The 16,334-nt window shown below is 41.6% G+C and overlaps 1 protein-coding gene across 1 annotated transcript in view; it reads left to right on the top strand.

The window, feature by feature from the left end:
- Positions 1 to 16,334, top strand: part of slit3 (slit homolog 3 (Drosophila)) — a 228,618-nt gene that overhangs the window by 99,829 nt on the left and 112,455 nt on the right. Inside the window, exon 5 of the mRNA XM_022684066.2 lies at positions 16,027 to 16,098. Coding sequence (XP_022539787.2) covers positions 16,027 to 16,098 — 72 coding nt within the window. The remainder of the gene's footprint in view (positions 1 to 16,026; positions 16,099 to 16,334) is intronic.

The raw sequence follows: 16,334 nt of genomic DNA, 5'->3' as shown, positions 1-16,334 counted from the left end.
GACACAGACACTCTGGGAGACCAGAACTAGCATAAAAATAAAAAAAAGAAACTAAGGAAACTTTTTTTCTTTCCTATTAATGGAGCTACTACATTGATTTAATCCATTGAGTTGATGTAAGTAAATGATATTTACTTACATTAGCTGAATTAGATGCAGCAGATGAAGGGTGAGAGGGTAGGTTCTGTAATGTACTTAAACTGTGGCTCAGGAAGCTCCTCAGACCAAAAATGAGTCCCATGCATCATTTACCCTCTTGTACCTGGTTACACATCCCCTTGCCTTAATAAAAGCAATAAGTAAAAGCTGTCAGGTAGTGACTTTACCAGTCTTCATTCGTTTTAGTCCAAGCAGGATGCAATATAAGCAGTTTCATATTTTGTTAGACAGCTGTAGGGTTTATAGCTCTCAATTCCAATGTGATTGGATAAACAGACATGTTTTTGGGAGACATATAGACTTAAGATTTAAATGCTTAACTTTTAGCCAATTCCTAGAAAAGTGGACCAATTAGACAAGAGTCTCAAGAGATTGGAGAGTGATAATCTTTTCCCAAAAGCACTGACAGTGTTATTTACGCCAGGGTGTACATACCCAAGAGTAGAAAATAAAAATGTGACAAATTTTGACCTAAATAGATTATGTTTATACTTTATGTTGTGTGAATGATGTATTATTTATACACCCTTTCCATATAAAAATGAAAACATCACTTTAAAAATGATGTAACCCTCACTGCCCACATGCTTCTATGCATTGTATACATTGGCATAAATGATATACAATACATCCACTATAGGCAGTTTAGAGTAATATTTTCTGACAGCAACAAAAATCTTAGCGATGATAAAGAAAGTTGTAATAATATATATTTAGTACGTAAAAACAAAAACAACAACAACAAGGCACCAGTGTAAATGGCTGTAAAAAGTGTAAAACAAAAGTTGTTGTTTTTTTTGCGAATGTATGCCAACATTGCCCCCATAATTTCCACAGTACTGCTTCAGTCTGTCTGCGTCTAGAAGCTTCCAGAGAGCATGCACAGATATAGACAAAATCACCACATATTACGAACAGAAGACGTTATCTATTTCTGTATCCTTTATCAACAATTTTAAGAATAAAATAATATTTTCGCTATAGTGATTACAAAATCCCCCTTCTAAATAATACCTGTGCCAAATTGCCCTAGACAATCTAGATTTATAGTCCAGATGTTCACGTCACCATTACACAACAGTGTTGAAGTGTCTTAATAAGAGGTTTTGCTCTCACATTAATATCATATTCATTCAGACAGGACTTCCTTCACTGAGGGAGCTCCAGCTTGGTGACTTCATAGTTACTGCTGAATGTATGTGCACATTTATATTTATACATGTGTATGTTTACAGTCCCATATATCAATATCTGAAGTAACTAAGGCTAGAATCTGCTGTACAACAGATGTTTTCTGCTTCTTATCATAACACTCATTAATCAGATCCCAAAATGGTGTTGATATTAGATGATATTACATAAAGAACTAGATTTGTGAGTTGAGTTTTACAGTGATGTAGGAATAGTGCCCATTAATAAACAGTGCATACATGTGCCAGACTTGCCACCGGAGGCTAATTTTCTTTTTTCGTCTCTGGCCAGGCTTTTAAAAGAATGGTTTAAACTGACATTTTTAATTAATATAATAACTATCGTGAATCTTCAGTAGCCATGTTTTTATCTTTGGTTGTCACAAATAAAAAAAGTTAGGTTGTATGTGTTTTGCTAAGCTTTGTCACATTTTGGTTTGCTCTATATGAGTCCTGCATGCGGCCATGCAGTGAGTGTGTGTGAGTGTGTGTGTGTGTGTGGTTAGTAGAGCAGTTCCAGGATCCGCTGCAGATACCAGTCGTCATAATTGCCACCCTCTCATTGGCCCTTCTGTGCGTTAATGTGCTCGCATGTAAACATGTGGGGAAATATTATGGCTCCTGGGGCGCTGGGCCCGCTCTCGGCCTGCTGAATCTCCCTGCCAGCCCGCGAAGAGATGAACTTGTTGATCGGTTGGCTCAGAGGGTTGAGAGAAGCCAGGGGGCTCCATCTTGTGGTTAAGGAGGCGCCTGCAGTTTGGACACTTCATTTCTCCTTCATTCTTTCTCTCTCTCTCTCTCTCTTGATTTCTGGCTGCTCATTCATTTGCAATTCCACTGCAGCACCTCTGACCTCCAGCCTTTGTTAGAAAACAGATGCCGGACTCAAAAAGCTGGAGCATGAAACGGGAAAGAAGTTGCACTCTTTCATTCTTGACCTTAGAGCGACCAGGCTTGTTTGAATCGACACAAGTGGTTGAAAATATACCCGGGCCTAATAGGGAAGCCTGTATAGGAAATTGGAAGTAGCCTGGAAAAGCTTACAGTAACGGCGCAGGTCTTTTCCACCACATTAGAGCCCGGGGCAATTACTCCTGAATGAGAACCTGCATGTTTGTCTTTCTCCATTATGGGCCTATGTTTGGGTGGCCGTTGCTGGAAAAGTAGAGTGGGGATTTTCTAACATGCGATAAAAGCGCCACGGGCTGATTGGAGCCCCCTGGGTCTCGGCCCCGAGCTCTCTCCTCTGGTTGTTTTTTGTTTTTTTTTTACTCTCCTTTCCTTTTTCTGGATGCAATTAGACTTTTCTCAGGTTAGGTTACATGTTAATTACTGTGCTATGTTGACCTTCGTAGACTCGCTTGTAGAGTAATTACAGAGCTAGAAAAACTCACTCTCTTGACAGTGGAGGCCCACTTTTTCTTGGCTCCTCTGGCGCTGTGGCCGCTTGGATCATGGACGCTCGGAATGTGGTGAAGACTGTCTCCTTCCGTCTCCCCAAAACCTCCCCTCCAAATATTCCGACCGCCCTTCTAATGTTCAAATTCTCTTAATTAGATTTAGGTGCAATGCTCCTGCGTACCATGAATCAGTCGTATCTTACTTCCTAACGTATCATCTGCAGAAATAATCAGCCCCATTTGGATTAATAAAAAATAATGTCCCTAGAGTTGTTGGACTGCATTCATATCTGTCTTTAATGACGTTTAATTCTGAATCTATATAAATTCATGTGAAGTTTGTCACAGTAATGCCACTCACATCCGATATCATAGCACAATATCTAGTAGAAAAAAACATTTTAAACAGTAAAAATTTAAAACAGTACCAGCTCTCTAGAACCACCCATTCATTCACTGATGTTTATTAAAGTACTAGATTTTTCTGAGACTCCTGTAGCAAGAGAACTGAATTCACACACCTAAATCCAGTGGTTAAGAGGTGTGTGTAAAAGTATTTGCCCATATATTGTAGTCTATTTTAAGCTTCTAAGCTACCATGATTTATATCACAGCACTAATTAGGTTACATTAAAAACTACTTATCCTCAGAAATCCTCATAAATGTACTAAATGTTCATGTATCAGTATCAGCAGATGTACAGTACATACAAAATGTTTGATATCAGCATTGGCCCTCAACTGTGACATCAGGGCAATATGCCTTTTTTTTCGCATTTAAAAAGACCCCATTAAAAAAGACCCTTTTCATACAGGACCATTGTTCATCCCAGCCCTATATGCAAATTCACGAGAGCGAAGGGCGAAGGGAAGGTCCTGTGATTTGTGAAGGCAAGCGATTCGGCCATTTCTTTAATCGAATGGCTGCGGATGTCATCCCCATATAGATTAACTCGCTCATCACTAACTCACAGGTGGGCGTTCGGTCCTGGTGAGTGTCCTGAAGGCAACGATCAGGTGCCGCAATTGAATTTGCCTGTGATTGCATTCACCATTAGTCTCCATTGACAGGGTGCAGGCAGCGTTGCAGGTCTAGCTAGGCCCAGGCGCAGGGCGGCGGCTCATCGGCACACAAAGCTAGTTTTGGCTCTTATTCAATTAGCCTGACGTTAGCCATTTACCGAGTCTAACTGGATTACTCTCATTATAAAGAGATTAGGCTTATTTGCCAGCCAGGCAGCAAACAGAGCGTCTTGCGTCTTTACGCTTTCCAACATGCCGCATTCTGGGAACTTGTTTACAGAGCGGGATTTTTCCAGATGCTTGAGAAGTATTAGATAGAGCTGTTTGAAATGAGCTGTAGCGTGTGTTATCGGGTGGCCTCCTCTTGTTGTTTGTGATCGCGTCGATCAAAGGACACCGGCTTGTTTCTTTTTTCGCATCAAAGGTGGCGCATCTGCACGCGCTGTCCTCCGCACGGAGACGAGGGGAAGAGGCGGAGTGACAGCAGACAGCAGGGGGCTGGGAAACAGAGGTGATGTGGGTGGTTGTGGACAGGCCATGGTCATTCAGAATACACAAACAGAGTGGCACACAGTAACACACAAACACACACAGTGACACACACACAAACGCAAATCTCTTCTCACCCCCACCGAGTGTGTCACCGTGTAGGACAGTGGTGTATTGTTTCGATGCAATCACACTGTCTGTTCATCCGCCTACCCCGCATGCCTGATCATTCCACAGACCTTCCTAGGCTGCCTGTTTGTAGTGAATCAGAGGGAGCCTGCAGAGATTAGCTCTGAAGCTACTGTGTAGAACCAGCCGGCTTATGACTCGGCCATACACTGGCCAGTCAGTCACCCTGTTCCCCGGAGAGTACTGACCTCCTGCTCAGTGACCTGTGCTAATCTATCAAACACAAACACATTATTAGATAATAATAATAAGCTGTCCTTATTATAACATAATTACTTTAGTGTTTCTTTAAGAACTGTTCTGCCATTATCTTACCTTTATCAGTGCATACTGTCTTACACACTCTTAAAATACACCTGGTGCCATAAAATGTGATGCTAAAGAAGATCCACCCTCAGTGGTCTGAAAAAGAGACTTGTGAATATGAGGAACTTATATGCAGAAGGTCTTCAAACCAGGAAACATTATTTACTTCACACAAAATTGTTTTTTAAAAACGGGCCTATAGATAGCCAATCCTGGTTCTTCTGTGGCAGGTGCGCCCAAACCTTTTGGTTCAAAGGTGAAATAGTAATATAAAAAACTAAAACATTTTATGTTTTGAAACATATATTATGCAACTACACAGTATTTACTCAATAGTCTCTCAATGTTATTAAGCCATCCTAACAGGCAAACTTTGGTTCTTGGGCCATACTTCAAGGAATGACAGTTCAGCGGCGTCCTGCAAAGAACCATGATGACACCTTATTTTATATTTTATTAAGAGATTAACTTCCATATTGTTTCACATTCGTGTGTTAATCATTTAAACTATTATACTGGTTCTAGGTATTAAGTAGGGAGGGAGGGAAATCTGAGTTTTTAAAAATATCCTCCCTAAACTACACTGTAAAGACACATGTTTAAGCAGGAGAGGAATGTAGAAATTTCTTCTGTAGTTCCCAAATAGTTACATTAAATATGTCACAGAAGACACATGAAGACATATTGCTATTTACATCACACCTAATGATATTGTAGATTTAGTAAATTTACAAGTATTTTTTTATTTGGTAATTTATACATTTATTAATTCATCAATCATTCAGTCAGTGACAGTACACAATAATCATCATTCAGTTTCTATATCAATGTTAGTTAATGAGCTATGTTAGTACATACTGTCTTAATACTCAATATCTCCTTTTTCAGCTTAATAACTACATTAACTAGACTAATTTGGTTAGACTCTATTACTACATAACCCTTTCATATGCAAAATCCTAAATTGACCTCGGACTTCAGAGTCTGTACCTCACTCACACTTATGTAGCACCTGTTCATCATCTAGTGAGTACTGAACAATACAGTACCTCTGCAGAGTCACCTTCTCAGTCTGTCTCTGTGGATTTCTGAGTACACCCAAGTACACACAAACACACACAAACACACACACACATACACACACATTAACACACACACACACACACACATCATCCTGCACTACCACCTGCACCTGCACAACCAGCCTCCGAGTTAATTGGACAGCATGGCTCTTGGTCTCCGTGGCAACCGTGACCTGCCGCGAGATGAATTGAAACTCCGCAGATACACACCCCACCTCCACTACCCCCCCTCCCCTTCCCTACACCCCACCCCCCACCCACCCCCCACCCCATCAGCCAATCTCTTAATCTCTTCAGTATTATTTATGGCTGCTGAGGGGGCCCAGATGTGAACAGAGAGACGGAGAGTGAGCGGGGCTCAGGCGTCCGGCCCACTCTTTTTAAAAGCCCCTCAAATCCCATTGTCTGATTAGCGGGTTCATCCTTTCAACCACGTGTTTTCTCTTTTTTTCAGGGGGCTTTTTGCTTTGTGGGAGCTTTTCTCGCCAAGACTGATACGAGACACTGTACACAATCTCTCTGCCCTCATCTTTCTGATGCCTCCCTATCTCCAGAAGCGTATCCGACAGGCCGACGGATCTGCTGTCGCTGTCCGCATGCGCTCTCCTGTCTTGTCGTGCCTTATAACTGACATTTTATTGGTGCTATAAATGTTCCTAAAAGCCCACTCTGTCGCTCAGACCCCGTCCGGCGGCCCAGACGCCGCAGAAGAAAGAGAATTAAGCCCAAATGACAGAAGAGGAATAAAAGTGAATTAACCAATAACAAATCACCCCGTGTGCCCAACCTCTCCAACTATTCCTCGTTTTTTTTTTTTTTTTTCATCTCGCCGTGCCTCCAACTCATCTAAATTTGTTCGACATTTCTCGGGCCTCGAGCCAAAAAGGCTTTTATAACCATAAAGGGTATGGATCAAGGTAAATCACATTAAGCTGTCCAATTTAATTAAAGTATCGACAAAACATAATAGATACTTACGCGGGGAAAAAACTATTTCCATTTATAATTTCCATACGCGGACGCTTTCTTGGGAGCGGTGGAGGAATGCTGAAGCTGGAGCAGAGAGCTTTAAGCACCCAAGGGAGCATTTGAGCCCATTTACCATGATTTAGAAGCTGTCCTCTTTTTTTTTTTTTTCTTGCCCTCTGCTACAAGCAGAAAAAAAAAACGCGGGCGGCGTAATGAAGCGAATGACTGTCCCAGTTTAGCCTGCGTCAGCTCCCGGGATGATCAATACTGGAATATTTTTATTCATAAAGCACTGAGTTAATTAAATCAAGGAGTCTTTGGGCTGAGTGTAAGACACTAAGCAAGGGCACCGAGTTAAACGACTGGAGCGGAATACAAAACCAGCCGCCGCCAAGCTTTGATCAGGACACAGTTCCAACTAATGCATGCTTTCTGTTTCTCTTGTTCTCTTTCTCTCTCTCCGTCTGTCTCTATCCATTTCTCTCTCTTTCTCTTATTTCTTTCTGTTCTCTTCTTTCACTTTAATTCTCACTTATCCTGCCATTCTATCAGTCTTTCTCATTCTTTCTCCTCTCTGCCTCTCTTTACATCTGTATTTATTTAGTTCTTTAATTGCTTTCTATTTCCTTTGCTTATTTTCTCACATTTTCTTTGTAATTTAATCTTTCTCTTTTATAATATAATCAGTCTTCCGTCTCTTTTATTGTTCTGTCTCTTAGTATATTTGTATTTCTTTCTATCCATCTATAGAGGTGTAAAACATATACAGACACACTTTACTGATGCTGTATTAGTTTTGCTTAATATAGTTTTGTAATATATCAAATTTATCGGAACACCTGTATCATGACACTTAACTATTTGTGGGATTCTTGCCAATTCACAACCCTATCTGTCTTTCTTTCACTTACTCTTGTTCTCTTTCTCTCTCTATGCTTCCCCTTTTCTCTTTCTTCTCTGTTGTATTTCTTTACATTCTCTGTTATTTTTTTACTTTCTGTTTCTTTCATTGTCCCTCCACTCTTTCCTACTCTATTTATCACTCTCTCAGTCTGTCGTTCTCTAAATCTCTTTCTATTTTTCTATATTTCCTTCTCTCTCTTTTATTCAGCATTTCTTTCTCTTTACATCTGTTTAAACATATTTTTTAAATATCTCCTTATCTTTCACTGTATTTCACTTTACCTGCTTCTTTTTTCTCCTTCGTTTTATTCACTTGTGCTTTCTTTCATGCTTTGCTTCAATCTATGTCTGTTTTCTTCGTTTCAATATTTCATTCTCTCTCTCTCTCTCTCTCTCTGTCATAGTTTGATGTGTTGAACACACTGAGTCGTTCCTCAGATCTCAGTAGTTTTATTGCTGCTGCTTTCTCGGTGAGGTTGATCATGGCTGCTGTAGCTCTCTCAGCTTATATCTCCCCAGTGTCTTCATTTCAGCCCACTTCTCAGCCTGCTGCCTGTTACAGGTCCGGTGTAGTGCAAGTTGTAGCGTTCAGGTTTAACAAGCCGACAAGTATTAACCTACACTGCCGTGCTGTCTTTTCCATCAAGCCTGACTGAGGGCAGCCACCCCAGCTAAAGAGCTGTAACACGATGATGCCGCACTGCTCCTCATACAGAACGGAGCTTCATATCCAGAGCCAGTGTGCGGTTCCACGTTGGTTCTCTGCCACCTGCCAGAATATAATATTTGCCTTTCGCTTCTTCTCTGTTTTAGAGATATATTTCAGCGGAGAAACCGCAATCATAACTCTAATTAATGGACGGGAAGGGTACGGAGAATGCGAGCTGATTCTGCAGGCTGGTGTTTTATTGAGGGAGAGAGGAGAAGGAGACAGAAGCAGAGAGAGAGAGAGAGAAAGAAAAAGAGAGGGAGAGAGGAAGAGGTAGTTAATCCCCATTCCTCAAAGAGAAAGCAACATTTAGCCTCTGCTTTCCCTCTATTTCTCATGCCGGCCAATGAAAACGTGCCTCTGTTCTCCGCTTTAATTAAGAGCTACAGTCATCCTGAAAGCCAATTACACTTTAGAGTCTTTCAGGGCCAGGAATCCATAGTGTTTTAATTTGCCTCCATTTTTAAAAGTGGCCATAAACCAAGATGGAGATGACCGCTAACTGCAGGAGAATCCTACGCCGCTGTGTCGCGCCCATCATAGCCATAAGCAGGGCTGTAAAAAGGGCCTGAAATACGAGCCGGGTAGGGGTCAGTATTTATTATGCGCCGTTCTATATATCTTTATCGAATAAGTGTGAATGAATTGCAGCCTTGGTGTAGGAGTGTCCTTACACTTTCACCACAGAGAAGGATGAGAACTGACAGAAAGAGAGATGAATGAGAGTAAAAGGGAGAGATGGATGAAAGAGAGGGAGAGGAGAGAGAGAGAAAGAAAGACGGAAGAAAGAAAGCAGTCAGATATGCAGCAGCTGGAATGGAAATGCACAGAGATTGCAGTAGAGAGAAGTTGTCCATTGAAGGCGTCTTTGGTTTCATAAAACAAAAACGCTTATGGAGCCCTCAGGGGGTCTTCTTCCCCTCTGGTTCTGGCTGTGTCTTTAATGAAAGAAATCAGAAATGTGCATCTCATAACCCATGTGCTCAGCGTGTATGTGTGTGTGTGTGTGTGTGTGTGTGTGTGTATGTGTAAGTATGTATTTGCTTTTGTGTGTTTTTGGGACCAAAAATTTCAATCCAGAGTTTAGTGGAAAACCAGATATAAACCACATATATCATCATTATCATGCAAAAAACTGTCAGCTTTACAGTAGATGGGCAAAACCTTCTTAAGTTTTAATGGAAGTCAATGTAAAAAAAAATTTTTACAAGTCATTTTCGACTATTTATATTATATTCTATTGGTTGGATCTGACAAATCAATTATTTAAACTTTATATAAACAATTATTTAACATCAGTCTCAATACTCAGTCTTATTTATACAGTGGTTTGATGGTCTGCATGCATGTGTTTCTGCATCATGCAGACATCTGCCAGTGGTGCTGGCACTAACAGGATAACTCTCTTTTCTCTTCTCTCTCTTTTTTTTCTCTCACTCTCTCTGTCTCTCTTTTATAGTTTGATATGTTGAACACACTGAATCGTTCCTCAGATCTCAGTAGAAGTAGTTTTATTGCTGCTGCTTTCTCTGTGAGGTTGATCATGGCTGCTGTAGCTCTCTCAGCTTATATCTCCCCAGTGTCTTCCTTTCAGCCCACTTCTCAGCCTGCTGCCTGTTACGGGTCCGGTGTAGTGCAAGTTGTAGCGTTCAGGTTTAACAAGCCGACAAGTATTAACCTACTTTCCATCAAGCCTGACTGAGGGCAGCCACCCCAGCTAAAGAGCTGTAACACGATGATGCCGCGCTGCTCCTCATGAACATCTGCCGTGTTTTCTTGCAGCCGTCATGCAGCCGTCTGCCAGTGGTGCTGGCACTTACAGGATAACTCATGAAGGACGTCTCTGCTCGCTAAATGTCCTAAGTCATGACTTCTTTGATTCACTGTTGCCAACAGTGATGCTCAGTATGTTGTTACGATCCCTCAGCTTCCAGGAGCCCCCCTACGATGACACTCTTTTAAACTCTCCCAACTGCTGCTTTCTACATTTTTTTCCAAGCCTCTGACATACTTTCCTGAAAAATGATGCTACCATTGCACACATCAATCACAGCACGGTTGCATGTCCCATGGTTTTAAATCACCAACCAATTTTTATTCCTGTCAGTTAATTCCTTCTGGGTGCAACTGATTCTTTGATGATGAGTGTAATATAAGACATACGTAGGCCCCCTCGTCCTGACATTGTCTTAAAACAAGCATGTGTGTGTAACAGAGAAAGCAGCACCTGACCCGTTCAAGCCGCTGTCTTAACCCTGTCAGTTCTCTGAACCATCACTAGCTCCTGATTCCCCACGACACACTTACAAAAAACAAATACTGGAATCCGTGGTGCTTTTGTAATTCTGTGGGCGGGCCTGTTCGCCCTGGGCTCCGCACTCTTTGTGAGGACCAACCCACCATGCTCACCATGCTGACCATGCTTAGCGTCTGAGGCCTCTAATGCGTACCCATGGAAAACCTGCAGTTTTTTTCTTTTCGCTCTGCTGGTGTGAGCTGCCATTCCCTGAAGCTGTGAATGCTCCTTAGATGTAATATGGAGGTGACGTGATCGGTGCCGGTTATGAAGGCCTGTATTATATTAATAATGTAACGCAATATTCCTGATAGAAATGGCTGCAGGTCCCTGGTAACCTCTCACCCATGTGTGGAGTGTGGATGCTGGGGTGGATAGGATGGTTTAGTTGTAATATGTAGGATCTGTGTGTAGATGTTGATGTGGGAAGGGTAATGTGAGCATATAGAAAAAGAGCAACATCTTGTAGTGATCATATCAGTGTGGTCAGGGCATGGAAATGAGTGTGGAGCTGAGCTATAGGAGGTGGGGATTTTGTAGAAACGACTACAATTAATATTATATTATAATTGGTTTATTACTGAGGTTTCATTACTGTAATTTTTTTACATAATTTGAATCTGACAGATCTTCTTTATTTTGTATCAGTAGTAATGCTCCAACACTTGGACTTGGATTAAAGTCGTTTAACATTGAATTTCACTGAATGTTAAAACGGGTTTTACCTTCTGTTCTAAAGATACCAATTTGGAGATGCAACATTTTTGTCGTTTTTCACTTTTTCACATGATTCGAATCTGACAAATGCTCTTCATATTGTGCCCATATTTTATGATGAATAGACCAACAGAAATGCTCCAAAATCACTTATAAAAATAAAATCCCTTTACATTGATGTCCAGGAAAGATCAAAAGGTTTTTTTTCTTCTCCTGTAAAGTTTCCATTTTTTTCAGAGACAGGGTTTTTGCATAATAGCAACGATTTCTAAATCAAATTCATGAGCATGGATGGAGGCGGTATATTTGGGTGGAATGGGGTTGTTGAGAGTGTGTAGGTGAGCGGTGTATATTCCAAAGTGAATAGAGACCAGTGACAGGCGTTGGTTCCTCTGACAGGATCTCCAACCCCAGATTCAATTTGGCATGCAGATAACAGGCCTGCCAAGATCAAACCCTGCAAACACGGCAGAGGCTGGTAGATAGCAGGAGAGGCACGGACAAGGCAGGAGACGAATCAGCAAGCCCGGTCTACAGCCCCTACTGCACTGTGCTCCTGATAAGCTGGAGAGAGAGAGAGAGAAAATGATGCCTGTTTTGATCTTACAGTATTAAAAGACTTGTGTTGGAGGTAGAGGTGCATGATATGAATAAAAAAAAAGTGTGACGTGCGATAACATTGTTGGATATCCTGATATCGTTGTGAAACGCAAGAACTTAAATATCAAAATGAGTCTTAATCCTTTGAAAGGTTTTTCAGAACATGTCTTGGCTGCAGTCATTTTTTTCCAGGCGTTCACTGTGGACCTTTACCTCGCTCTACCTCCAGCTTTAGGTTTGTCACGTGACTACAGTCTACAGTATGAAGAGCTCCCCCTGTTTCTGCACACGAGTAATGCAGTTTGTGTTTGATGATTTTATTTAAAGCATTATTAATGTAGTTATTTAAAGCATTATTGATGTGACTATCATAAAAAAATCATATCTCGAATACAACAAAAATACGGTACAATAAGAGAGAGAGATTAGATCTGTGGGAACAATCTGGAAACAGCTAGCAGTGTTCTCTCTGTCCATGTTACACTAATAGGCTCTTCATCCTCGCTCGACTTTTTGACAATCACACTTTTTCACACCTTTGCTTTGCTTTGACTGAACTTTGTGCCGTGAGAGAAAACATAGGAAAAGAAAAGGCAGATTGAAGAATACCGCTCCAAATCGCTTTATTCCATTTTTCAAAGAACAGATAAAGGATGACATTTGTGTAGTGTGATAAGAAGCAGAATTGACCATAACACACACACACACAAACAGACACACACAGACCCTGAATATATTCCTCTAACTGCTCTTGTGTTCTTGTGTACAGCTGCATGTGTGTATGTGTATGTGCATATATATAAATGTATGTATGTGTGTGTGTGTGTATATGTGTTGTGGTCTCGAGGACAGATTCTCCTTGCACTCCTGCTCTGTTATCCTTGTGTGTTGTTTAGCTTTTATCAGTAATATGTTTTGGTGCTGCCAGGTTGTCTGGACATGGGAGGCTTTAATGGAATCAATAGGAGATTTATGGCAGCCATCCTGCGAGTCAGGAGGAGGAGGGCGAAAGGAAAATAAAATTAATGAAATTTGCAAGCAGATTGTCAGAGGAGGGAGACCGATGCACCCCCCAACACACACACACACACAAGCTCACACACACACACACACACGCTCACACACACATGCTGTCTGTGAGCGATTCAGCGATTCGTCCTCGTTTACATGAGGTTGACCTCTGTAGGCCCGAGCACTGCATGATCTTGTGAAAGGCCTGCACTGCACACACCATAGATATCAATCCTGAATAGAGCCACGGACAAAACGTTTGTGTTGGCTCACCGCACTTTATTTAGAAGTATGACCAAAGAAGATGAATACTGGGTGCTGCTATTATTCCTGGCACAAAGGATTTCTCTCTCATAAGCTTTCATTATCTCCTTACAACCACAGCTTTCCAGTTTCCAGTCGTTATTCATTAAGCAACACCTAATGCGGCTTATTGCTGTGGTGCGTTCCCCACTCGCCTACGACTTCATTTCACTTTCACTACAGCAAAGAAGCTGCGAGTTGTTTGCCGCCATAGAGAGAGCGATGGTTCCTCATAACTGCTCTTATTTGGCCGGGACAATTTGCCTTTTTGTCAGAATGATAAGAGGGAAAAATTCCACTGAGTAAACAAAGCCGTAAAACATTTATTAGCTGTGGAAGTGCAGTGCCGCACTCTCAGTCCCCAGATTAGCTAGTGGCGTACCAAATACAGGGCTAGGACTGGAAAAGGGTGTTCTGTGTTCTTAACCGAGCTTGGACTGTCTGTAAGCACATTACCACAGTTTTTAATAGCATTTTTAGAAGTGCCATGATTTCATAAATTTATAGTACTTGGATTAGCTAGTAGCATCTGCTTCACCAGAAATTGCTTTTAGCATCTCATCTCCTGCACAAGAATTGGCTAGCAACTCATCTTCTGTGCTAGAACTGTGTAGCAGCATCTCATCTGTGCTAGCATTAGTCTTTTGTTTCAGTGTTTTGTTGAATAGTAATCTTCTATTTACTGCACAAAGATATGCTAGAAGCTCATCCAAGCTAGCCAGCCCCAGTTAGCAGCACAAGCCAGACGCTTTTAGCAGCGCTAGCCAGCCCCGGTAAGCAGCGCTAGCCAGTCGTGGTTAGCAGCGCTGGCCAGACGTTTTTTAGCAGTGTTCCGGTAACCCAGGCCTCTATCAGCTAGTGGTTCATCCTGTGTAGCCTTTTTTTAACACGGTAAACATGAAGACTACAGTCCGATATACTCAATTCTGACTGGCAAAAGAGTCAGCTTCGGTCAGCGGCTAATGCTAATGCCGCTGCGCTTAGCCTCACTGAAACTCCCTTATAATGCTGCACTTCAACACTGCACTTTCCTTATAGCATCTCATCTCTGGCGCTAGCATTTATGCTAAGACTGGCAAGTAGAACCATGACTTCTGTGCCACTGTTAGCTTTCTGATACAAGGTTGGGCTAGCATCTGGCCGTAAGCTTAACCAGAATATTTTTGTAGCATCATTGGCTCTAGCATTAACAAGTAGTCTCTCATATGACCAAACTGAGCATTAGAGCAATATCTTTTATTCTATCGTATCTCCCGTGTTAGCATTGGTGGGCTAGTAGCATCTTATCTAAAAAGAGAGAAATCAAGAACTTTTCTGACACACACTCACCTAGACGACTGTTTTGCATTTGTGCCATAAAAGCCAGCAGACTCTGTAGCCATTATAGCTAATGCAGTTTTCCTCTACAATGCACAGAGCCTATAGCTTTAATTTTTTTTCTTTCTTTCTTTCTTTTTTCTTTTGATGGAAACATGCACAAAAGATCATGTTGTTCACATCAAGGCAACAAAGGCATGCAATCCAAGAAAACACAGGACCATTCAACATGTCAGAACCAATCAAGAGCGGCCAGACCCCAAATTCTGTTTTCCTTCAGTGCTGAGCATAACAAAGTTATTAAGATTTTTTCCCGTACTAATAAAAGTTGATTGATTCCTAAAAACACATCCATATCCAGTTTTGGTGGGAGGGAGGAGGACTGTGGGGGGTGGGGGGAGAGCAGAAGCTGATAAATTCTGTTTGTATAATGCTCCTAAGAGGAAATTGCTGGCAGTCCTGTAGGTGATGCATGATTAGGGAGAAGGCAGGGAGCCTGGCAGAAGGCCGCTGAGTGTTTGGAGCCGTGCCTGATTGTTTATCAGTGAAATTGGTTGTAGCAAGGGCAGGCATTTTGACCCAAGCTCAGGGCTCACCGTGTTGCGTGTTGCAGGCATGACTGCAAGGCAGACACTCCGATTAGCCGGCCAGATATTCCATATCTCATTTATTTCCTCTCTGGCCAGTAATTGCATTCTGGTTTTCAAATTATATTTGCCGGCATGAGCCAACCAACAAACAGGCTTAATAAAGTTAAGCCCAACCATTGTGACATGTCAAAAATCATTTGGCTCATAACTGAGCATAAAATAAATAATTAAGGAAGAAATTGAGCTGCCGGTCATTAATGCGCTGATGTTTTTGAATGGAGAAGATTTTTTGTTCTTATTTATCTTATTGTTCTGTTTTCTTGCTTTCTAATGTTACCCAAAAACTCAGTATGATTTTTACAGTATTTTCTTTTTTGTTTTGCTCTTTGAAAGTCGTATGCTGCTTCCGAAATGTTTTACATAAGAAGAACCTACACACACATGCATGCATGCATACACACACACCCACACATGCTCACATACATGTGTGGTGATAGAGGGTCCAGACAAGAAAAAAAGGCAAAAAAAAAAAAAAAAGGGAAGATGTGACATTTATGGTCTGTTGAACAATTTGGTTTTGGACTTCAAAGCCCGAGTCGTATCACTCAAGAAAGGCTGGAGCGTCTCAATACCCATCTGGCCTGAGATGCTTCTTCTGAAATGTGAAGTGGCTTCAAACATACTCCTAACATTTCATCTCCCTCCCTCTTTCCTCCTCTCCCCCTCCCTTACCCTGTCTCTCTCTTTCTCTCTCTCTCTCTCTTTATGTGCAGGGACCTGAGTGAGAACCAGATTCAGGCCATCCCTCGCAAGTCTTTCCGCGGAATCACCAACGTCAAGAACCTGTGAGTATAACGTCTAAACAGCTGTCACCCCTAAAAAAAGAAAGAATTAAAGACTTACTCCATTATGCCTGAGTGAATGAAAAAGCTGTCCGCTGTATTTAGGCCAGGTTGTGAATTATTGCACAGTCTGCCCATGAGAAGGAGAACAAATTTTCCCCAAGAGCTGTAGACTGTGCCCACGCTCTGTGTCCTTGGATCGTTTGTCTTAATACTTGATAAGCGTTGCAATCATGGGA

Source organism: Astyanax mexicanus, chromosome 10 (genome assembly GCF_023375975.1).
Source record: "Astyanax mexicanus isolate ESR-SI-001 chromosome 10, AstMex3_surface, whole genome shotgun sequence".
Classification (NCBI taxonomy): domain Eukaryota; kingdom Metazoa; phylum Chordata; class Actinopteri; order Characiformes; family Acestrorhamphidae; genus Astyanax; species Astyanax mexicanus.
Note: the sequence above shows the minus strand (reverse complement) of the source record. Positions and strands in the feature narration are given on the sequence as shown.